This window comes from Panthera onca, chromosome C2 (genome assembly GCF_046562875.1).
Source record: "Panthera onca isolate mPanOnc1 chromosome C2, mPanOnc1 haplotype 2, whole genome shotgun sequence".
NCBI classification, from domain to species: Eukaryota; Metazoa; Chordata; class Mammalia; order Carnivora; family Felidae; genus Panthera; species Panthera onca.
Window position 1 is genome coordinate 93,502,023 of NC_138347.1, and position 24,802 is coordinate 93,526,824.

The 24,802-nt window shown below is 38.5% G+C and overlaps 1 protein-coding gene across 8 annotated transcripts in view; it reads right to left on the bottom strand.

Moving 5' to 3' along the window:
* Window positions 1-22,722: 22,722 nt before the first annotated feature.
* ECT2 (epithelial cell transforming 2) overlaps window positions 22,723-24,802 on the bottom strand; it is a 64,978-nt gene continuing 62,898 nt past the window's right edge. For 4 of the 8 annotated variants that reach the window (XR_009612202.3, XR_009612201.3, XR_009612198.3 and 1 more), the window contains one exon: window positions 24,644-24,731. Coding sequence is in view for 3 of the 8 variants with exons in the window: in XM_060639218.3 (XP_060495201.2) it covers window positions 24,642-24,731 (90 nt within the window). In the remaining 5 variants the exon portion in view is untranslated. Of the gene's footprint in view, window positions 23,080-23,376; window positions 24,732-24,802 lie in introns of those variants that run through there. The other 4 variants (XM_060639218.3, XM_060639217.3, XM_060639216.3 and 1 more) reach the window with 2 other exon arrangements.

Sequence of the window (24,802 nt, forward strand, 5' to 3'; positions counted from 1 at the left end):
AATAACACTTGGTGTTAATTACAAACCGGGTGATGAATTTTGTTATAAGTAAGATCAGTTTGATATTTAGGAAACTCTCCAGAATCCAGTTTTAAAGTGTGCATGAGATGGACAGACTAAGTAGCTAGAGTTCATACCAAAAGATTTATCCATGTCTCTGAGCTGTTGGAATCAGTGAGTCAGCTAAAGTCTTCTCTTCGTTTTTGTGAAATGTGTTTCCTCCAGGGAGTTCTCCTCACATTCATTATCTCATTAATCATCTACCTATTCCCTTAGAGAAAAGAAAATGGGTAAAAGTGGGTTATGCTAGCTCTTTTATTCCCGTGAGGCTCAGAAAGAACAAATAATTGAATAGTAATTCAAATCTGTGGGAGAAAAAAATGCTGTCCTAAGAAGTATGTGGAGTAATCATGTAGATTTCATTTTTAATCCCTACAAGTGATATTGAGAATAAAATGTGAACTCTGTCCAATGAGTATCATTCGTGTTAACTTGTAATTTAATGTAAAAAGAACTTTAGAGTACCAATGTTGATCAAAATTTCGACATAAAACCCAAACTTACGAGATTCTATTCTAGCCAAGCCGCTGAAGGCCATATCCTCCTGTGCATGCTATGGAGACTTACGATCTGCCTTAGATACAGATAAATCACTGAATTTCCTCATCTATAAAATGAGTCCTCTGGCCTTGCCCATGCCTTTTTGCTCTAGGTACTTGGTACAAATGAAAGATTTTTTTTAACGTTTGTTTCTTTGTTTATTGAGAGAGGGGGAGAGAGAGAGAGAGAGAGTGCACACACCTGGGGTGAGGGGCAGAGAGAGAAGGAGAGAGAGAATCCCAAGGAGGCTCTGCACTGTCAACACAGAGCCCAATGGAGGGCTCAAACCCATGAACCGTGAGATCATGACCTGAGCCAAAGTCAAGAGTCAGACACTTAACCAACTGTTCCACCTAGGCGCCCCCATTCCTTACTCTTTAAAAACAAAATAATTACATATTGGTAGTCTGCACATTATTGCAGGTTGAAGGCCCCAGAGGACTTTATGCCACAATGACCTCAGTGAGAATTTTAATAATAATGAAAATATATCATGAAAGTACCTACCACTGTTTTGTGGCTTCTAATATTGATTTCTGATGATCCCAACCAATGAGGTTTTTATAGGTTGGCCACCATTTGAAGGTATTGAAAAGTTTATCACACTTATGAGAGAATGGAATTAATTAACATTTGGGGGATACTATCTTTGCATGCATAATTGTAATTATTCCTAACTCAACCAAAACAATGAAACATTATTACCCTCATTTTACAAATAAAATGAAGATACCGATAAAATTACAAAAGAAACTTACCCAGGATATCATAGCCAGTATGTGGTAGAGCTGAGATTTGAATTCAGGTCTTTTGATCCTTAAATACACCTTCTTTTCAATACAAGGAACATTTTTCAGCAGTGACATATTTCATCTCCATTTGAATTATTGCAAATATCTTAAATTGTGTATTTTGCAAAATGGACATGCATCTATGTCTGTTGCTTGGGAAATACTGGGGTTCTGGGTAAGATGGGAGCAAATTCAACCTTCACAAGTAGAAGAGGGATAAATGGTGTCACGTTCTGAGACAGGCATCCCTGGAGACTTTGCAGCTCATAGAGCTTCTCTGAAGAATGTTCCATGATTGTTCCATAACCTGCTATGTCTGCGAAAGGAGGTGTTGTGGGTATTTTTTACATATCTGGCAAAATAACAATGTTCAAGGCTAAAATTATTACTGCCATACAATATGACATTAGTTTTCAACTTTTATTTTGTCCCAACATCCCTGTGGTACGCAAGACACTGATATCAGTGATGGTGGTGTGGTTCTCTGTTACACCCATTCACAGCCAAGTGGGAAATCTATCTGAATTCTGGGGGGGGATGGGGTCCCTAAAGTCCCTAGAGAAATTTGGAAGAGGTCCCATCTCCAGATAATTTAGCTGTAGGAGTTGGGGGAGGTGGGAAGAGCCATACTCTCACCACTAAATAAATCCAGTCCTCATTAGAGCAGCCATGCTCTCACACAAATTATTAGAAATAAGAACCTGAAAAAATTAGATTCCTGTAATTGTAATGGCCTGATGCAGCCCCATCCCAGGGTACATAGCTTGATAAGCACAGACAATACTTCAGTCCCAACTCTCCTCTCTGGGCCAACTGGAGCACACTCTCCACAACCACAGGCACCGATCCTGCTCAGGGACTATGAAAATACATGTCTCCACATTGCATTAGAAGTACAGAATGGCTCCAAACAAGTCCTGTTAAGATTAAAACCTCAATCTCTTTGTTACTCCATAATTATTAACAACTCAGTTGATTTACTTACAAAACATTTAACCTAACTAGAAATTTTTAAAAGATACAAATTAAAATGATTTTTCACTTCTCTAAGGCACCTGGAGTGACTGAACCTGGGTGGTTCAGTCAGTTGAGCATCTGACTCTTGATTTCGGCTCAGGTCACAATCTCGGAGTTCAGGAGTTCAAGCTCCACATGGGGCTCAGTACTGACAGTGTGGAGCCAGCTTGGGATTCTCTCTCTCCCTCTCTCTCTCTGCTCCTCCTCCACTCATGCTTTCTCTCTTTCTGTCTCTCTCTCTCAAAATAAATAAATAAACATTTCTAAAAAGAATTTGTTAAAAATAAAAAAATAAAATGACTTTTCACTTCTCAGAATTGTGATTTTGTAAAGTTAAACCAATGCTAATGAAGGTAAGACAGGGTGGCCACCAGGGTGGCTGCTGGTGGCTTGCGTATTGGTACAAACTTGCTGGAAAGCACTGTGGCAACATGATTCAAAAAAGTAAAAGTCAAAGCTACATACTGTATAATTCTAACTATATGACATTCAGGAAAGGCAGAACTATGGAGACACTGAAAAATGTCAGTCGTTGCTAGGGGTTGGGGAGAAGGAAGGCATGAATAGGTGAAATAGAGAATTTTTAGGGCAGTGAGCCGGAGGACCCAAGATGGCAGAACAGCATGGAAGTTTTTTGTGTGTCTCGCGTCCATGAAATACAGCCAGACCAACACTAAACCATCCTACACACCTAGAAAACTGACTGGAGGATTAACACAACAATCTGCACAACCTGAACCACAGAATTCAGCAGGTACGCAGCACAGAGAGGTGAACTTGGGGAGCGAGAAGCTGTAGGAAGGGACGTGCTTTTGCAGGCAGAGAGAGGACGGAGACCGTGGCGGGGTGGAGAATACAGGAAAAGAACCCCTCCCCAAAAGCAGCCAGAGAGAAAGTGGAAAATAGCAAACAGCCGCAGGGACTAAACTAAAAAGGGAGAAAGGAGAAAGGAGAGGGTTTAAATTCCATTAAGACTTGTTTACACAAAGGGAGTGCAGAGGCTGCAACTCCACAGCTCCATACCTGGCGGTGCTCTGGGGGGAAGGGCGAATCCCCAGGAGCAGAGTGGGGTCCGGGAGGTTCTCGGGCCACATGGGGAAAAGCGGTTCCACTGCTGGAAGGACATTTGGTAGAGACTGTTGAGGCCACCAGGTCCGAGCACACCCCAGAGAACGGCCACATTCGCTGGAGCTGGAATAAGGTCCTTAAGGGTGAAGCCTGGTGCCAGATGTGTGTTGTGATTTTCCATTATCCCCAAAATGCTGTTGCTACACTATCTTGCGAACTTTTTCTGGGGCGGGGTGGCACCTTGCCGCAGTCTCGGGGCACCCACAGCAGCAGGGTCCAGCGAGGGTTCCTGGGTGCAGCCGACATTCAGCCATTGCTTATTTGGCCATTTCTCGGTGAGACCCTCCCACAGAGGGGTGGAACGGGTCAAAGCCACAGTCCTTCAGAAGTAAGGGGCCGGGGAAAACAGCCGCATCTGGACAAAACTCGGGAGAGAGGTACTGCCTGGGGCCTGGTCACGGACAGTGAAAAAGCCGGGAGTGGACGAGAGCTGAAGACAGAGGAGGGGTGCTCGATTGCTGATCTGGGAGAACAGATTGGGTAGCTGGGTGACGTCATTTTCACCACTCCCGCGCATGCGCATACTCACCTATGAACGCCAAACACTCCATCCCAGTAGGCTAGCAGCGCCATCTAGTGGAGAGCAGAGCCGTTACACGGAGCCCCGCCCAACTGGGCCAACCTCGCTCTTCAAGAACACAAGTCTTACCGCCGGTTTAGTTTATGGTCTATAAAGCGCTTCATAGTCTGACTTCTATGGGAAAACGAAGTAATTCTAGTCCTATTTCAATCTGTTAGCAGGTCCATCTATTCAATTTTCTTTTTTTTCTCTTTTTCACTTCTTTTCTTTTTCTTGAATACAGAAAGAGAAAAAATTCATATTTATTTTTAATTTTATTAAAAATATTTTTCTTTAACTTTTTTACTATATTTTTTACTTCTGTGTAAATTTTTTCAAATTCTATTTTACTTCCATCATTTTGTTTTAGTCTACTTCAGTGTATTCACTTTTTCGAATTTTCAGATGATTTCCTTTTCCTTTTTCTTTTTGTTTCTTTTCTTTTTCTTGAATGCAGAAAGAGAAAAACTTCATTATTACTTTCAATTTCTGTTAAAAATATTTTTAATTTTTTTCTGCTATATTCTTTACTTTTGTGTAAATTTTTCAAATTCTATTTTACTCCCATCATCTCATTTTAGTCTACTTCAGTGTATTCATTTTTTCAAATTCTCAAAAGATTTCCTTCCCCCCCCCTTTTTTCTCTAATCTGTCAAACCACTTTCAACACCCAAACCAAAACACACCTAGGATCTAGCATTATTTATTCGATTTGTGTGTGTGTGTTTAATTTTTTAATTTTAATATTTTTTAATTTTAATTTTTAAAAATTTTAATTTTTCTACCTCATTAATTCCTTTTCTCCCTTCAAAATGACAAAATGAAGGAATTCACCCCAAAAGAAGGAGCACAAAGAAATGACAACCAGGAATTTAACCAACACAGATACAAGCAAAATGTCTGAACCAGAATTTAGAATCACGATAATAAGAATACTAGCTGGAGTCAAAAATAGATTAGAATCCCTTTCTGCAGAGATAAGAGAAGTAAAAGCTAGTCAGAGTGAAATTAAAAATGCTATAACTGAGCTGCAATCACAGATGGATGCCATGGCAGCAAGAATGGATGAGGCAGAACAGAGAATCAGTGATATAGAGGACAAACTTATAGAGAATAATGAAGCAGAAAAAAAGAGGGAGATGAAGGCAAAAGAGCACGATTTCAGAATTAGAGAAATCAGTGACTCATTAAAAAAGAACAAATCAAAATCATAGGGGTCCCAGAAGAGGAAGAGAGAGAAATAGGGGTAAAAGGGTTATGTGAGCAAATCATAGCGGAAAACTTTCCTAATGTGGGGAAAGACACAGACATCAAAATCCAGGAAGCACAGGGGACTCCCATTAGATTCAACAAAAACCGACCATCAACAAACATATCATAGTCAAGTTCACAAAATACTCAGGCAAGGAGAGAATCATGAAAGCAGCAAGGGAAAAAAAAGTCCTTAACCTACAAGGGAAGACAGATCAGGTTTGCAGCAGACTGATCCATGGAAACTTGGCAGGCCAGAAAGGAGTGGCAGGATATATTCAATGTGCTGAATCAGAAAAATATGCAGCCAAGAATTCTTTATCCTGCAAGGCTGTCATTCAAAATAGGAGAGATAAAGTTTTCCAGACAAACAAAAATTAAAGGAGTTCATGACCACTAAACAAGCCCTGCAAGAAATTTTAAGGGGGACTCTCTGAGGGAAGAAAAGATGAATATATATATATATATATATATATATATATATATATATAGCAACAAAGATTAGAAAGGACCAGAGAACACCACCAGAAACTCCAACTCTACAAGCATCATAACGGCAATAAAGTCATATCTTTCAGTACTCACTCTAAACGTCAATGGACTCAATGCTCCAATCAAAAGACATAGGGTAACAGAATGGATAAGAAAACAAGATCCATCTATATGCTGCTTACAAGAGACCCACTTTAGACCTAAAGACACCTACAGATTGAAAACAAGGGGATGGAGAACCATCTATCATGCTAATGGTCAACAAAAGAAAGCTGGAGTAGCCATACTTATATCAGACAATCTAGACTTGAAAATAAAGACTGTATCAAGAGATGCAGAAGTGCATTATATCATAATCAAGGGGTCTGTCCACCAAGAAGACCTAACAATTGTTAGGTCTTTTATGCGCCAAATGTAGAAGCACCCATATATATAAATCAATTAATCACAAACATAAAGAAACTCTTCGATAGTAGGAGACTTCAACACCCCCACTCACAGCAATGGACAGATCATCTAATCAAAAAATCAACAAGGAACAATGGCTTTGAATGACACACTGGACCAGATGGACTTAACAGATATACTCAGAGCATTTCATCCTAAAGCAGCAGAGTATACATTCTTCTCCAGTGCACGTGGAACGTTCTCCAGAATAGACCATATACTGGGACACAAATCAGCCCTAAGTAAGTAAAAAAAGATCCAGATCATACCATGCATATTTTCAGAGAATTTTTAGGGCAGTGAAACTATTCTGTATGATGCTATAAATGGTGGATACATGACATTACAAAGTTGTCAAATCCCATAGAATGTAAAACACAAACAGTGAACCTTAATGTAAACTATAGACTTTGGGTGATGAAATACCAATGCAGGTTCATTGTAATGAGTGTACCAGTCTGGTGCAGGATGCTGATAATAGGGGAGGTGGTGCATGTCGAGGGGCAGGTGGTGTATATAGCAGAACTATAATTTTAGCTCAATTTTGAGGTGAACCTAAAACTACTCTAAAAAACATGAAGTCTATAAAGAAAATTCTTAAAAGGCAAAAATGTCCTGACCTTTTGGTTCAACAATCTTACTACTAAGAATAGACCTTGAAGAAATACTCAAGATACAATCAAAAAGTTACCTTAAGGATGTTTAAAAGAGTAGTTGTGAAAAGTTAGAGACCAACTAAATATCTACCAGTGCAATAACAGGAAGATAATTAATGCGACAGCCATAATGAAATAGTGTGCAGACATTTAAAATCAAACTTTTGATGAATACATAAAAATATGAGAAAATTCTCATTAAGGATAAAAATCAGGATATAGAAGTGTAATCCCTAACGTATACAGTCCTTTCCATCTCCTGCATATAATAAAATTTGTATTTAGGAGAAAATGTGAAAGGTTTTTCTTTTAACTTTGAGATGGGGAAGTCTTTCTACAGCATGACAATGAAAACAGAATCCATAAGAAAAAAATATATTGATATATAAAATATTTTGTATGTTATATATAAAATATAGCATATATAAAATATTTTATATATGTTATATATAAAATATAGCATATATAAAAATATACTAATATACAATATTTTAACTTCTAGCATCAATCATAACAGCACTATAAATAAAATTAGATGGAAACTGGGGGGAAAATACAGCATCTGCGACCCCAACAAACAAACAGTTAACCAACTTCACAATCTGGATTAGGTAATCCAGATCATTATGTATTCATGTTTGATCACATTAAACTTCTCTTGACTCAGTTTCCATTCTCTAATAATAACTACCACATTACGTTGTTGTAGGATTAAATAAAAATTTTATTTATTTATTTATTTATTTATTTATTCATTCATTTAAGTTTTTAGCATTTATTCATTTTTGAAAGGCAGAGAGAGACAGAGCACGAATGGGGGAGGGGCAGAGAGAGAGGGAGACACAGAATCCAAAGCAGGCTCCAGGCTCTGAGCTGTCAGCACAGAGCCCGTCGCAGGGCTCAAACTCACAGACCGCGAGATTGTGACCTGAGCCAAAGTTGGCCGCCCAACCGACTGAGCCATCCAGGTGCCCCAAAACTTTTAAAGTTCTTAGCACAATGTATGACACATAGCTCTAAATTTATAATAGCTATTATTGTTAATAAGCTAAAGAAAAGTCTAGCAAATCAACATGTTTCACCCAAAATATTAGCAAAAATTAAAATGAAAAATAATACCAAATATTATATGGGAAGGGATGAGGACTCTCATAGTTTGCTGATGGGGAGTATAAATCTGTAAAATCTTCTTATTTATTTTTGGGAGGTGAAGTTAAATTGTTTTACTACCAAGGGCGCCTGGGTGGCTCAGTTGGTTAAGCCTCAAACTTCAACTCAGTCCTGATCTCACGGTTCATGGGTTTGAGCCCCACATCGGGCTCTGTGCTGACAGCTGAGTGACTTGAGCCTGCTTCAGATTCTGTGTCTCCCTCTTTCTCTGCCCCTCCCCTGCTTGTGCTCTGTCTCTCTCTGTCTCTGAAAAATAAATGTTAAACATTTTTTTAATAAAATAAAATTTTTTATTACACAGATACACATATATACAATAAAATGCACCCACTTGAAGTGTATAGTTCAGTGAATTTTGACAAATGTATACATCAGTGTAACCACCACCACAGTCAGGATAGAGGACATTTCCATCCCTCTAGAAAGTTCCCTCATGTTCCCTTGCACTCAATTCCCTCTGTTCCCCAGCTGATTTCCTGTTTTTAGCATTTCATCCATATGTATGGAATCATACAGTATGTTTTATTTGGTGTCTGTCTTCTCTCACTCAGCATGTTTTTGAGATTTACCCATAGTGTGTCAATAGTTTGTTGGTGTGTAAAATCTTTTTAGATGGCACTTTGACAATGCATATCAAATCCCTTAGAATGAGGGTGCCTGGGTGGCACAGTCAATTAAGTGTCTGACTCTTGGTTTCAGCTCAGGTCATGATCTCACGGATTGTGGGTTTGAGCCCCACATCAGGCTCCTTGCTGACAGTGCAGAGCCTGCTTGGGATTCTCTGTCTCCCTCTCTCTCTGCCCATCCCCGACTCATGCTGTCTCTGTCCCTCTCAAAATAAATGAATAAACTTTAAAAAACAAAATCCTTAGAAAGCCCATATACACTTTAAGAAATTTTGCTTCTGAGAATTTATCCTAAGGAATATCAAGTACATTATAATGAACGTATAAGGGTTTTCATGACAAAATTGTGTATAAAGTTGGAAATAATCTTAATGTTCAACAATGAGGAATTGATTAAATAAATTATGGTACATTAATACTACTAGGATTTTTTGCTTATAAAAGAGACACATGTTCAATTTGTCTCAAGTGAATATTTATTGAAACTGTAAATGGCACAAAATGAAGTTGAGAATCTTATTCACATTTTCATGCTTCAGGGAAAGTCAAAAATATTCTCAGAGGAAGCATTAGCGCAACCGTCTATTAAGACCTTCCAAAGATGAGGGGCACCTGGGTGGCTCAGTAGGTTAAACATCTGACACTTGATTTCAGCTCAGGTCATGATCTCATGGTTCATGAGTTCAAGCACCATGTTGGGCTCCATGCCACTGGCACTGAGCCTACTTGGGATTCTCTCTCCCCTTCTCTCTGCCCCTCCCCGGCTCTCTCTCTCTCTCTCTCAATAAATAAAATTAAATCTTAAAAAAATGATCCCCAAAGATGAGAGTGTAATTAAAAGAACTAAGGAGTCGGGGCGCCTGGGTGACTTGGTCGGTTAAGCGTCTGACTTCGGCTCATGTCATGATCTCACGGTCCGTGAGTTCGAGCCCCGCATCGGGCTCTGTGCTGACAGCTCAGAGCCTGGAGCCTGTTTCAGATTCTGTGTCTCCCTCTCTCTCTGCCCCTCCCCTGTTCATGCTCTGTCTCTCTCGGTCTCAAAAATAAATAAACGTTAAAAAAAAAATTAAAAAAAAAAAAAGAACTAAGGAGTCATTCTTCAGGCAGCAACCTACGAAATCCAGAGTATTTGTCCACTAGTCATTGTGAGTGTTAGTCCTGACTGTATCATGACTCAGCTACTAACTGCTTCTGCTAACCAAATACCTCACCCTCTGTATTATTAACTTCTAATAATAATTTTCTCTTACTCTTGGCATCTGCTCTTGGCATTTATTTTTCTCCTGCAAACCTCTCCCATGAGGATATCTACCTTCTGCTCTGTTGCTGACCCAATCCTTGTATATATTGTACAAATTCTCTAAAGGATATGATTGATTGTGTCATGTGCCATCATCCCTGATTAAGCAAGTTTGGTGACAGGCCATTTCTTCGGTCCTAGGCCTTTGGAATATGCACACATTGATTGCTCTTAGAAGGGCTAGAGGGTGCAAACAACCCACATGTGGACTAAATCTCATCTATAGATATGATCCTTTTGGCTTGAACTGTGTTGGCCACACCGTGGAGAGATCAGGGAATTTCATTTCAAAAGTGGAAACTTTGGGCTCTTCTTGAAAATCCAAAGATTTGGGCAATACTTAGTCTTTATTTCCTGGATACGAATAGTTGGCAAAAACTACTATCCTCCCCGTTAAAACAGGACATGCTCTGCTCAGTTCTCTGCAGTCTCCAGTGAACTCCCTATTGTCTCATGCATCTGTCTGCTTACCTGCCTGGCCCTCTAGTGACTTTTGAGTTTGCAAACCCTGGTTAATTGCCCTCCTATGCTCCAATCATTTCTGACCAGAGTGGTGGAGTCAGGTGATAAGAAACAGTTCCCCATTTGTAAGAAACAATATGTTCCTGCTTCTTCAACAGAGGGCCATGGACAAGAGATCATCAGTAGGAAGCTGTGGGTATGCCAGACATTCTGAGGCATGGCTTATCCATTACACATACGCATATCCATTACAAACAGGGCAAATGCATACATTTTATAGTCGGTATCTATTATTTACATAGAGATATGGTCACAATATGTTGCAAAAAGAGCAGATTCAGGGGTGCCTCGGTGTCTGTCGGTTAAGCCGCCAACTTTGGCTCAAGTCATGATCTCACAGTGTATGAATTCAAGCCCCATGTCGGGCTCTGTGCTGACAGTTAAGAGCCTGGAGCCTGCTTCGGATTCTGTGTCTCCCTCTCTCTCTGTCCCTCCCACACTCACACTCTGTTTCTCTCTCTCTCGAAAATAAGTAAACATTTAAAAAAAAAAAATAGATGTAAGGGGCGCCTGGCTAGCTCAGTCAGTAGAGCTTGCAACTCTTGATCTTGGGGTTATAAATTCAAGCTCCATGTTAGGTGTAGAGATTACTTAAAGGAAAAAGAAAAAAGAAAAGTAGGTTCAAATCAATAAGATGAGTAACTCAATTTTTGTAAAATATAGATACATTTGTATATCGGCATTGCTTATTCTTTGAATCTAATCCTTCCCTGGTTTGATATGTTGGATATCAAATGTGGAAGTAGTGGGAGAGTGAGCTATATGTATTCCACTATCGGGAATGGGAAAAATTATAATCTGTTTTAAGCCCATCCAAAAACCCCAACAAATTTTCCAAAGTGTAACTAAATATTCTTGAACACCTACATATAATAATATTGCCAAGGACTTCTGCGTAAATATATAAAATGTCAACTACATAATTATTTACTTCTTAATGGGCTTTTTAATGTATATATCTTCATGTAATATGCAACAATGCAGCAGAAATTAGTTTTCCTTCTGTACTGCAACAAGCACACACTATAATGTAAATTTAAAGCTACTATATATTTTAAAGTTACATTGTGAATACAAATAACAGTTAAGCAAGCATGGAAATTGTCTTTAAATGATTACTTATGAAATCAGGAATAGTTTAGGGAGAGGAAGGCAGAGGCTGTAGTTAGGTAGACACAGATGCTGCTCAGATTGGATGATGGCGGTGAGCAGGAGTGAGTTGGGACCGCAAGTGAAGGAGCAAACAGCTGCGGTCCACCTGTGCTCAAGCCCAAGATTCTCACGGCCAGTTGTCTCTTTTTGGCACTTGAATCTCTAGAAGTGGATGACTGTGAACCGTTATCTAAAATGGTAGATGGCCGTGGAGCAACAGAACAAAACTTGCAAGAGCAATCATTTCTCTGCATGATTCCAAGTTCTCTAAAGAGCAGCAACAAGTATTTCCGGCTCTGCTTTTTTCTCTTCCTTTGACCTAGAATGAACATCAAGTTAAACAAGTGGCTTGGTCGTAAGTTCTTTGTACCAGCCACTTCACTAAATCTAGCCTTCTTCACAAGATTTAGGATTTTGGCTTTGCGTTAATCACTTGCTCCAAACCTTGAAAGTCAGCAACAATTGCGGGACTACTTTCTCCCATACTGTATTCATTGTTTGTTATGATACATGCCAAACCCAGTTGATAAATTTGGAGACCTTCTGAATGTCAAACCCTTCCATAAATCCTTAATCGAAGCAGTGTTGCCTGCATCATCAGACCATTTATCAGCATCTAAGTGCCACAGACTGCATCACCATCTGTAAACAATATGCCTTGAAGGCTGCAGCAACCCTTGGGCCCGGAGGCTACAATAATGACATAATGCTGGGAGGAAAAAGACCGCTGTGATATTATCTCCATAATTGTCAACATTGAAGGACATCTGGGAGCATTGTCTATTATCAAAAGAGCCTTGTTTGCAAGTTTTCCATCCCAGTGTACCCTCTGATGAATAGAGGCAGTTAGCCCCTCAAGTAATCACTGAATACAGACTTGGTCACCTAATCTTTAGGAGTGGAGTATCACATAACAGACAAGTCACTCTTCAATAGTCCCTAAAAGGCAGTGGGGTTTTTGAAGGGATTCAGCAGCCGAGGTTTTAGCTTAACATCATATTCACTTTAAAGCAACATTAGCCTATTTTGGATGGTTTATTCTGGCATTTTTGTCTCCTTTCCTGAAATGAACACACAAGATAGCATTCGCTTCAAGAACAGCCTGGTTTCGTCAACAGTAAAAACGGGCTTTGTGGTTCAATCACCTCTGTCAATAGTTTTCTGCAATTCATGGGCCCATCTACTTCCTTCACAGGCTTTTCAGCATTCTTAGAGACATTTTCATGTAATAATGTGGGGAATTTGATGAGATAACACACAACATGGTTTAACCATGCGAGCACAGGATTCAGGATGATCAAAGCAAGAGCCGAGAACCACTGCCATGTGCTCTGTTTGCTCCTCTGATTTTATGCACAAATCAAGCAGTTTTTCTGCTGTGACAATGTGGATTTGCTGTAACAAGTTCTCTTTTCAGATAGTGGATTTGGGGGGGAAAAAGGTTATATCATTTAAACAAAGATTTGGATAGCGAGATTCAGAAGGCAAGACATATCCACTATAGTGTGAGAAGAATATGAAAGCATATAAGCCAAGGTTAATAGTAACTATCTCTGAAAGATGGGACAGTCGTTTTAAAATTTTTTTTGTTCATTAATGCTTCTAATCTCTCAAAAATGAATATGTATCCATTTTTGTCGTTTAAATGGGAAAACAAGATAAATCAATAGAATGAAATGCCATCTACCCCGGCCAGCAGAGTACCTTACACATGAACCACATTGTTTTGGTCCTCAAAGTAAAAAGGAACTTTAACTATATTTCTCATCCACTTATACTGCAGAACTTTATTTAAAATATAACAAAGTATTAAAATGGGACTCTTTTTTGAATCTGGTTCAACAGAGGCCACCAAGAAGCTGATTTTTCTACCTTGAGATGAAGACCACATCAAAGGTATAAAAGAGTTTCGTAGGGGCGCCTGGGTGGCTCAGTCAGTCCATCGACTTTGGCTCAGGTCATGATATCATGATCTCACCGTTCATGAGTTCAAGCCCTGCTCTGTGCTGACCACTCAGAGCCTAGATCCTGCTTTGGATTCTGTGTCTCCCTTTTTCTCTGTCCCTCCCCCGATCACATTCTGTCTCTCTCTCAAAAATATGTAACCATTTTTTAAAAAGGAAAAAAAAAAAGATTTTGTAAAAGAGGTGAATGAAGAAAACCTACTAGTGCTGTGACATTTTCTCTTCCCCTCCTTTGGCGTGAAGAAGGATGTTTGTCCTTTACCTCAAGCTTGGAGAAAAAAGAGATTTGAGGATAATGTTTAGAGAGCTTGACATGTGTTTCCTGGAATGTGGAGGGCACAGAGGACAGGTGCCCGACACACCCTGAAGGATCAGCCACCGGAGGTAGAAGAGCCCATGGAAAGCCCACACAGCAGGGGACAATACCCACACTTGCACCAACAGCATGGTCACAGCCCTGCCAGGTAAGTAAGATGCTTCCTGACCCAGCTTCTTCTCCCTTCCCCAGATAAGAACAATCCCAAACTTAGTCACAGGGGTTGGGGGGGCAGAGTGTAGTAAAGGAGAGAAAGAAAATTTCAGGACCTGGAAACAAGCAAGATACAAGACGTTGTTCCTCCTTTACCACTACCGACGTCCAGCCCAACTTGGAAGGAGGAAGGGGAAGTTCAATTTCAAAGGAAGTTGTCTCTTGGGTGTGGGTCTTAAAAGTTAAGGTGTCTAATGTGGGGTTCAAACTCTTTCCTCCTCAGGGAGAATTCCAAGTTTGTGAGTTCCCTCCCAATTATTTAGTGGACAGATCATACCAGACAAAAAGGAGACTATTCTAGTGACCAAAAGTGAATGGAAACATTTCATGTTCTGAGGATGATGAGAAAACCCAACGAACCATGTCCTAAACTTCAAAAAAAGGCATGGGGAAAATCAACAGGTATTAAATGGATAGTGATTGCAGTATGGGGAGCAGGAGAATGAAGTTGCTTCTAATTGTACCCTATCGAGTTCTGTCTGTTCCTGTTTCTACAACTCCCATATGCATCACATTGCTATCATTACTTAAATAAGTTAGGGAGTACATCATACTCCAACATGAAACATGCCTTCCTTACCAGAGCCCACAGGAAGTTGTAACTTGCCCCAGTATTTGTTCCAGAAATAGGTCTTCTCCACAGCGAATTGTTCGTTTTCATATTGCATTCACTGAAGGAAATGGTCCTTCAGTGGGGAATTGGCTATTGCTCAGCTGTTAAGATGTTCAGAACAAAATGTGTGGTGCCCTTCTAACAAATGTTCCAGACGCTTTGCAGGCACTTTGAGTCACCGCCTCAATCCTAGATTCACTTACCATTTCTTTTTGCCATTGTTATCTTTTATCTTTTTGTGTGCTGTGTATGTAATGTGGTAGGGCAATAAATATATTTATCACAAAGGTCTATAGTCCTAGCTTAAAATAATTTGTATTAAAATTAATCTTGAACATAATTTGACTTTGTTCTCATAGTTATAAAGGTGTTTTGGGGTCTTGCATTGCCTTAAATTATTATATATTATGGTAAGGAAGATGGGAAGATCGGGTGCTGAAGACTGATTAGTTAAAATTCTTCTACTGAACAACACTCTGGGAGATGGGGGTGAGGAGGTTGTGGGTGTGGGGACAGGTGAGAGGAACACATGGGGAAAGAGCCTTACAAGAAAGGCATGTCCCCCAAAGCATGTAAACTAAAATATGGCATGATTTTCAGCAGTTGGAAGAGGCCTTGCTGAAGAAATGGAACCCCATTTGAACTGGATACGAGGATCATTCTTTGATTGGTTAAAACGCAGATTTATAATCCTAACATTATTTGCCTCTACAATGGAGAGTATTCACTCCATCCTAACAACGTAAACGCTGTGCATTAATGTTCAAACTTTGAATTCACCTATAAAGCACATCTGCAAAACTTGAAAATGTTAACAGGGGCGCCTGGGTGGCTCAGTCGGTTGAGCGTCCGACTTCAGCTCAGGTCATGATCTCACGGTTCGTGAGTCCGAGACCCGCGTTGGGCTCTAGGCTGATGGCTCAGAGCCCGGAGCCTGCTTCCGATCCTGTGTCTCCCTCTCTCTCTGCCCCTCCCCCATTCATGCTCTGTCTCTCTCTGTCTCAAAAATAAATAAACATTAAAAAAAAAATTTTTTTTTAAATGTTAACAGAATGTGACAGAATGTAACTGCTACCATCTTGACACCATCTAGTTAATTTCAGCGCGGCCTGTTTAATGCTCTCCACCTGCATCACCAGCCCCCAGCGTCCTCCAAGAAGCCCTCTGTCCCAGGGCACCTGCCACGACGGAGCCCCAGACGAAGAAGCGCGCCCACCATCTGCACTACTTTCTCACCTCCAATGCCCGGGACTTGGGGGAGCTGCATTTTCACGTCCAGAACTCAGGCACACGAGGGTACGAGGGCTTCCTCTGAGGGGAGAAGAGCCACCGAGTAAAAAGAATTTAATGTTTCGCTATAGGTGAACAGGATGTGTGGGGAATGAAAAGGAAAAAGAGCGGTAAGGCCTGGGGGGGGGGGGGGGGGGGGGGAGGGTTAGTAGATATGACCGGGTGGTAGGCAGGCAGGCATTCTAAGAGCTTCCTCTGTGGGAAGAGCTTAATAATTAATAGCACAGATATTAAGGTCATCCCAGCACTACCACTTATTAACTTGTAACCTTGTGCAAGTTACATAACTGCTCTGTGCCTCAGTTTCCATGTGCGAAAATGGGGGAAATCATCTTGATTTCTTAGGTCCAGTGTGAGGATAAATGAGTTAATGAAGTATTTAGAATGGGTCCCAGCATACAGTAAGCACCCCATAAGTTTAATATTATCTACAATCATTGGGAATTAGGAGATGCTGTCCCACCTGGTAGAATAAAGAAATAAAACAAAAATAACAACTGTTTTAAAGTGGAGGTGGAAGCTGGGGGCTTACGTAGATGAAGTATTTTTCAGCCTGTCAGAAGTTCAGCTGACAAATAATGCCTAAAGCTGACAGTTGAAGAAACAGCAGTGTTTTCTATTATTTAAAGTTAGGGAAGTAACCATTAGAAACACTAAAACCAGAAATAGTATAAGCATTTATTATTTTTTAATCAAGTAGAAAATTATACAGTTCTTTGCTTAAAAAAAATAAAGTTATAATGAATTTGGCATGAATTAATTCTAGGGAAGTTGAAACCACAAAAGCCAAACAAATCAAGCTTAATCTATTCTTTTGCAAATGAATTCAGCCTGGCAGATTTATTTGGAAGTGAAAAATAATCTCGCAGCCTACAATATTTTCCCAGGTCTCTGCCACACTTTCCCAGGGTTATTTCCAGCAACGCCACTCCTCTTGGCAGCGAGGCTCAAATCCTGGGGAGGTACGATATTAGTGCCTTATGTCACATTTTCAAACTCTGCAAAAATGATCCTGGCCCGCAGCCCGATTTCATCCAGGCTCCTGTGGCTGCTCTTCTAGCTTCAGCATGTGGAGGCAGTGTATGTGGATGGCTGAAACACTCCCTCCGATGGATTGCCACGGAGGTTATCAGCTTTCTCGCTTCTTTCAGGCAGGCGATCAGCCAAGCAGTTTCCATCAGGAACAACAAGACTGCTCTCTGGACCACTGCAGCACGTCAGAGCTGCTCCCTTTCTCTTCGCTTTACCTAACACTCTTCCATACGATGTTTACAATCTGCATCTTCCTATGGCACAGCTAACAGGAACATGTTCAATTTATACCTGCTGAGAGGAACTAAAACCCCAAAGGTATTTAGACATACACTGAATGTGGTTATTCTTCACATCAGTGATATAGCTGGTGCACTTTCCCCGATATACTGGAACAATTTCAAGTTAGTGAGCATCTGTTACCTGTCAGGTTCTGTGCTAGGAATTGACAATCTAGTTTAACAGATAAACTCGACCCCCGAAAAGTAACAAAATATAAGTACTGTGATGAAGGCAAACAAACACAGAATGCTGCTAGAACATGCAGAAGGGGAACTAACCTAGCCTGAGATATAGAGTGACAAGGAAGGCTTCTTAAAGGAGAGAATATTTCAGCAAAAAAGGAGAGGATGGGCATTCTAGGAAGAGGGTACAGTATAGATAAGGAGCCAGAATAAGAGTGAGGAATGTTCTGGGAAGGTTTCCTAGAGGAAGTGGTGAGTGAGGGCCCTAAGGAGGTAGAATGGGGGCAGATCATAAAGGGAGGACCATTGTAATATGCTAAGAAGCCTACATTTTTCTGGAAGTCTCTAGCAGAGACATCACAACGTTTTAAACAGGCTTGGGAACATTACTCTGGCTCTAAAGGATGGACCACAGAAGGAGAAGAAAAATATCAGTGAGAAGGGAAATCAGACACTTCCTAATCTACCTCAAAACCCCTCTGTCTTACTGAAGCCATTCCTGGAGTATGTGCTACCTACCTCACTTCTGCCCCAGGCCATTTCTGAGGCTTTGTGGTGTCAAAATTGCTTGACATTCATGCACATGCTGCCTGGAACTGCTGGAAACCTAACCTAAAAAAACTGGGGATGGAAGCAGAGAAATCAGTGCTTCCCCCTTTCACACAACAAATAAAATTTTTTCACTTTATCAAGTGGCCAACTTGATAAAGCAAACTGTGTTGGCTTTCCCTCTGTTTCTCCATTGCTACTCCCCAAGACAAACCACCTCAAAAACAACAAACCCCCCCCCCCCCGCCCCCACCACCACCACCTTGAATACAAGTCTTGTTTGTTCCACATTCTGCTTTTGCGGATCTGAAGCTAAGAGTGGATTAGATTACCACATAAATCCAGGAGAAAGTCATGTATGCCTGAAATAAAGCATAACAGTTGGAATAGAGATGAGGGCATGGATTCATTTATAAGACCCTAAGGATGTGGGATCAGCTGGCTGACTATGAAGAATAAGAGAGACAAGCCAAAACATAGGATGATTCTCAGGTGTCGGGCTCAGGTGACAGTGTGGATGGTAATGCCATTCACAGAAAGCTGTAGAGAAAAAAAGCAGTATTACAGGGGTGAAGGAAGGAGAAGAGACCTCAGATTTAAAACTACAAAGTGTGAGATGGTTTTAAATCAGGGGATGTATTATAAATAGATACAGTTTTATAGATACATGGACATAGATGTAGAGATAGAGATACATACGTACATACATACATACATACATAAAATAGTATAGTGTATGTAAGAAACAAAGAAATAAGAACCAAAGATGGATTATTTGGGGAGCATCTACATATAAAGGATGGGAAAAGGTTATTTTATGCACTTAAAGAGATCTGTTGAGATGTAGCTCAACAGGTAGCAGGGAAAAAAGTAGTGACACAAAAGCCAAAGGAGGAAAGCCTTTTTATAAGAGGAGGGAATGATGCATTAAAAAGAATAAAGTATCTAGGAATAAATTTAACCAAGGAGGTAAAAGATCTGTACACTGAAACTACAAGACATTAATAAAAGCAGCTAAAGAAGATTCAAATAAATGGAAAGATATTCCATGCTCATGGACTGAAAGAATTAATACTGTTAAAATGTCCACTCTATCCAAAGCAATCATGACATCATGCAGTCTGTATCAAAATTACAATGGCATTTTTTTACAAGAAAAGAAGAAACAATCCTAAAATTTATATGGAACCACAGAAGACCCAAATAGCCAAAGGAATCTTGAAAAAGAATGGAGCTGGAGCCATCACCCCCGGCCTCCAATTTCAAACTATATTACAAAGCTACAGTAACACAAACAGTATGGCATTGTCATAAAAACATACATTGCTCAATGGAAGAAATGAAGAGCCCACAAATAAACTCATGCATATGTGGTCGATTAACTTACAACAAAGGAGCTAAGACTCTACAGTGAGGAAAGGACAGGTTCTTCAATAAACAGTGTTGGGAAAACTGGAGAGCCACATGTAAAAGAATCAAACTAGACCTCTATCTTCAACATACACAAAAAATTAACTCAAAATGGATTAAAGACTTGAATGGAAGACCTGAAACCATAAAACTCCTAGAAGAAAACATAGGTGGTAAGCTCCCTGACACTGGTCTTGGTAAGGCTTGGATTTGATACTGAAAGCAAAGACAACCAGTAAAAGCAAAAATACACAAGCTTTGACCACATCAAATGAAAAAGCTTCTGCACAGCAGAGGAAACTATCAACAAAATGAAAAGGCAATCTAATGAATACAAGAAAATATCTGCAAATCATGTAGCTGATAAGGAGGTAATATCCAAAATGTATAATCATACAACTCAATAGCAAAGAAAGAAAACAATCCAATTAAAACTGAGTAGAGGACCTGAATAGACATTTTCCAAATACATACAGGTGGCTAACAGGTATAAAAATGTGCTCAACATCACTAATTATCAAGAAAATGCAAATTTAAATGCAATGAGATATCCTCTCATACCAGTTAGAATTGGCTATTATCAGAAAGGTAAAAGATAACAAGAGATGGTAAAAATGTGGGGAAAAGCCAACTCTTGTGAATTATTGATGGAAATGTAAATTGATGCAGCCACGATGGAAAGCAGAATGGAAGTACCTCAAAAGTTAAAAATAGAACTACCATATGATCCAGCAATATTAACCACTTCATTTTTTCACTTATGAAATGCTTGTTTTCCTACAGGGATGTCTAATATTTTTGGCTTTTTAGTTCTTTATAATCCACTTCTAGATGAGTCCTTTATCAGCTATGTGTATTGTGAACATCTCCTCCGTGACTTTTGCTCTTAATGATGTCTTTTCAGGACAAGAAGTTCCTAATTTTAATGCAGATTTATCAGTCTTTCTTACTATAATTATCTTAAACATAGTGACACATTTAAGCAACATTTTCCAGCCCCAGACAGATTACTCTCCTATATTATCTAGTAAAATTTTTATAGTTTCACGTTTCATATTTACATCTCTAATTCCCTTGGAATTCATTTTGTATAGAGTGTGAAAATATTAGATTTTTCTCTTTAAAGACAAAAGATACCTATTTTCCTCAGCACCATTTATTGAATAATGTGTTCACTGTGTTCACTGTTTTAAAGTGCCACTTTTGTTAGTTTATTGGTTTTCAATTATGATCCATTAATTTATTTGTGCTCAGTGCACTGAGCCTTCGAATATCTCGCTGTCTTGACTACTAGTTATTTTTGTGAAATGTTTATTATTTTGAAGGGGGGTTGCAGAGAGAGAGAGACAGAGACACAAAATCCCAAGCAGTTTCCATCTATCAGCACAGAGCCCAACGCAGGGGCTTGATCTCACAAACTGTGAAATCATGACCTGAGCCAAAACCAAGAGTTGGACGCTTAACTGACTCAACTATCCAGGAGCCCCTGATTATTAGTTTTATAATAAACCTTGTTTCTGATAGAGTAAGTTCGCTCACTCCTTCAACTGATTGGTCATTCTTAACCCTTTGTATATGCACATACATTCTAGACACAACTTGTCATTTACACACCACAAACACAAACCTCTATTTGATTGATTGGCTTAGATTTCTATCAATTTCCCACACCTGGAGATTTCCATATTTTTCTTTTAACCTCAGTTATACACTAAAGTTATTTTTAAATTATATTTCAGCCTGGCTGGCTCAGTTGTTTAAGCAACCGACTTCGGCTCAGATCACGATCTTGTGTGTTCAAGCCCTGCTAAGGCTCAGTGCTAATAGCGCAGAGACTGCTTCAGGATCCTGTCTCCCTCTCTCTCTCTTTCTCTGCCCCTCCCCTGCTTGCACTTGCTTTCTAAGTAAATAAATATTTCATAAACGTTTAATTTTTCTATTAGAAGGACACCCACTCTGAATGTATTTAGTCATATTGCCCAAAAGTCCTTAGTTGGAATTTTATGAAGAACAGTGGCTGAGTTTTACTAAATGACCTTATAGAAAATATTGATGTCATTTTTTTTTTTTTTCTCCTATAAACTGTCAATAAGTCATACTGGTAAACTTCCAAATGTTGAACCACATTTGTATTCTTGAAAGAACACTATTTGATGCAGTAAAACCCCTAAAACAATTCAAAAGGCTCTTTAGCATTAATATTGCAGCCATCTAGGAAACTGATTCCCATTTTGGCTCCCTAATGGTACTGAGTTGAGATATAAACTTGAATCAAACTGTTTTAGTCTAAGAAGGCTAAAGCAATAGATGAGGATATATTCAGATTTCAAATCAATGTAATGCACCATTATCCTGTAATCATGTTGTATGTCACACGACTGATCCTTCTTCCTTCAGTCAAGAGAAGTATGTTCCATTTACCATGATCATTATGTCGATCTAGACTTACCATGTTTATTAATCAGTCCAGTGGTCATATATTTGGTTGGACTGTTATTTTAATTATACTTCTAGACTTAATTGTTAATAATTTATTTAATTTAGCTTCTATATTCATAATTGAAATTAATCAGTACTTCTCTTTCTTACATTATCCTTTTAAAACGTTAATATAAAGTTTATGTTAACTTCACAAAATGAACTGGATACCGACAATCTTTTTTAATTCTGCAAAGTATGACTATTACTATACATTAAGTAGTCTTTAAATGCTGGCACTCAGCTTTAAAATCATTTGGAATTTGCATCTTTTTTTAGCAGTGCATATTTAACTTATGCTATTTATTGGGCCATTAGAATTCTCTACTTCCTCTTGAGTCAACTTTGGCTATACTTTGTCTAGGTCCTCCAGATTTTCAAATTTGTTATATAGTTAACATTTTCTTACATCTCTTTCATAAATGTGATTCTTTATTGTTATGGTTCTATGTTTAATACCTCATGTGGAAAATTATATGGTGTAGCCTCCAAATACGAGAATAGATTAACATTACAAAATGTATTACTGTAATGCAACTGATTAAAGATCAATAAATAAAACATGTTCTCAATAGAGAAGGAAAGCTTAATTATATTTAATATCCATACATGATAAAGCATCTTAACAGATTAAGTATACAGTCTTTTTTTTTCATGTTTATTTATTTTTGAGAGAGAGAAGAAAGAGCAGAAAGAGAAGCAGATGTGAAGTGGGCTCTGTGCTGACAGCCTGATGTGGGGCTTGAACTCACGAATCATAAGATAATGACCTGAGTCGAAAGTGGATACCTAACTGACTGTGCCACCCATGCACCCCCATACAAACAGTCTTTAATTGATAACGGGGATATAACAAAAATACTAGTTGTAGAGCAGGTATCATGAGAAAAACTAGAGGCATTCCTTTTGAAGTTAAAATTAACTACCTGCTAATATTTTGCCTGTGTTCATCCAAAACGTTTCCACCTTCATGCCTTATCTCAGGTTATTTTCTCTCACTGGAAACACCATACTTTTGGAGGGAATCACAGCTCCATTTCTAATAAAATGATAAAAGCTGTGTAATTTCCGCCAGAAAAATGCATACATGCACATAAACACAAAATTTTATATAAACTATCATAGGATTCACTACACCCATTCTGCAAAATAGATTCTAGATTAAAAGCTGTCATCCTACATAAAGCTCAGTAGATGTAATGGTCAAAAATATTAACGGAGAAAGGAATAGGTAAATAAATACGCAAGCAAATATATGAGAGCAGAGGTAGATGCAAGCATTCATACCGACCTATGAAAATCTGTGTAAAGGAATTGTTTAAAACATGAAACAAAATATACTTGAGTTTTAAGTATTTATTTACAAAGTTCTTACTAATACACTGCTTTTAAAATACATCAATAGTCATTTACTATTTAAAAATGGCAAATATGTGGCACAGAAAAAAATCTATATAGTCAGTTATACTAATAAAGGAGATGATTGAAATTGTTAAATGACAATTAAATGTTTGCAGTACTCCCTACAGATAGGAACTAAAAGTGCATTTATTCATAGGAACTTGATTATTTTGTTATCACTGACTATAAAAAAAAACAAAAACTATTGTGAAAATTAACATCAGGGTTTGAAAAATATTTTACAACAGCAAATAAATGTATTTTGATTTTACATTTAATTATAGGACCAAAATAAAAGGTAGACCATACACATATCTATGTATTTTACAGCAAATTAGTAAAACTGGTGCCAACTTTAGAATTATTTCATAAAAAGTATAAACACTCTATCCCACAACTTCCCCCATGGTCTTATCCTTCACAATAAAATTTCACACACTATCAAACTAAGTGAAGATTTGCTAGTGGCTAAAATCACCGAAAATATATGGTCTCTGAAAAAGTTATAAGTATACCCTAATATCATGTTTGACAAAATATACATTATTCTTTAATCTTTCTGTCCTTATCTCAATTTGCAAAAGTATTTTGAAACAATCTCCTTTAACCATTATTCTTATTAATAAGAGAAAATCTTTAAAAATCCACTCTAGATCTCGAAAACACTTGAGAATAAAATAAACTGCAACAGAAGCAGTTAAACAACTACTTCAAATAGCACATGTGAAACAAGTCCCCACTATTAATCAGGAATCTGTGGTTTTTTATCTAGTAAGTACTGTGATATCACTTAATTTCTTCACAAATTGAGATACACAAATAGGTATTTCCAAAAATTCATTCATTGACACTATATACAAAGAGATTCACAGCGGTATTTCGCATCCACCAATAAAATTTATTTACTGTTATCAAGTTGCAAAGCTACTAATATCGTGAATAACTTAAATTATTGGTCTTTGAATGAAGGACTCGAGGGAAGAGAAAAATTACATCAAAATCAATATAATTTTTTACATGAATTACCTACAAAAATGTAAGAGGTTAACCTTACACTTTAAAGAAGAAAATCAAATGGCATAGTTTAGTGTTACCTACATTCTTTCCAGCTTTCACCAAGTGCTAATGACAAGTACCATTTAAGTCAGTTTTTAAGTATGAAGTGTTTATAAGTTGCTCTAAATTAAGATTTTTTAAGCTTCATATCAAATGAGTTGTAGATCGACTTAAAGTATGACTTCTCCTTTCAAAGAAGGAAGGCAGGCTGACAAGGGAGGGTGATGGGATACCCTGTAAAAACAAGACAAATATTTTATACTTAAAAGTTTTCTTTTAAAAAATTATAACACAGTTTAGGATCA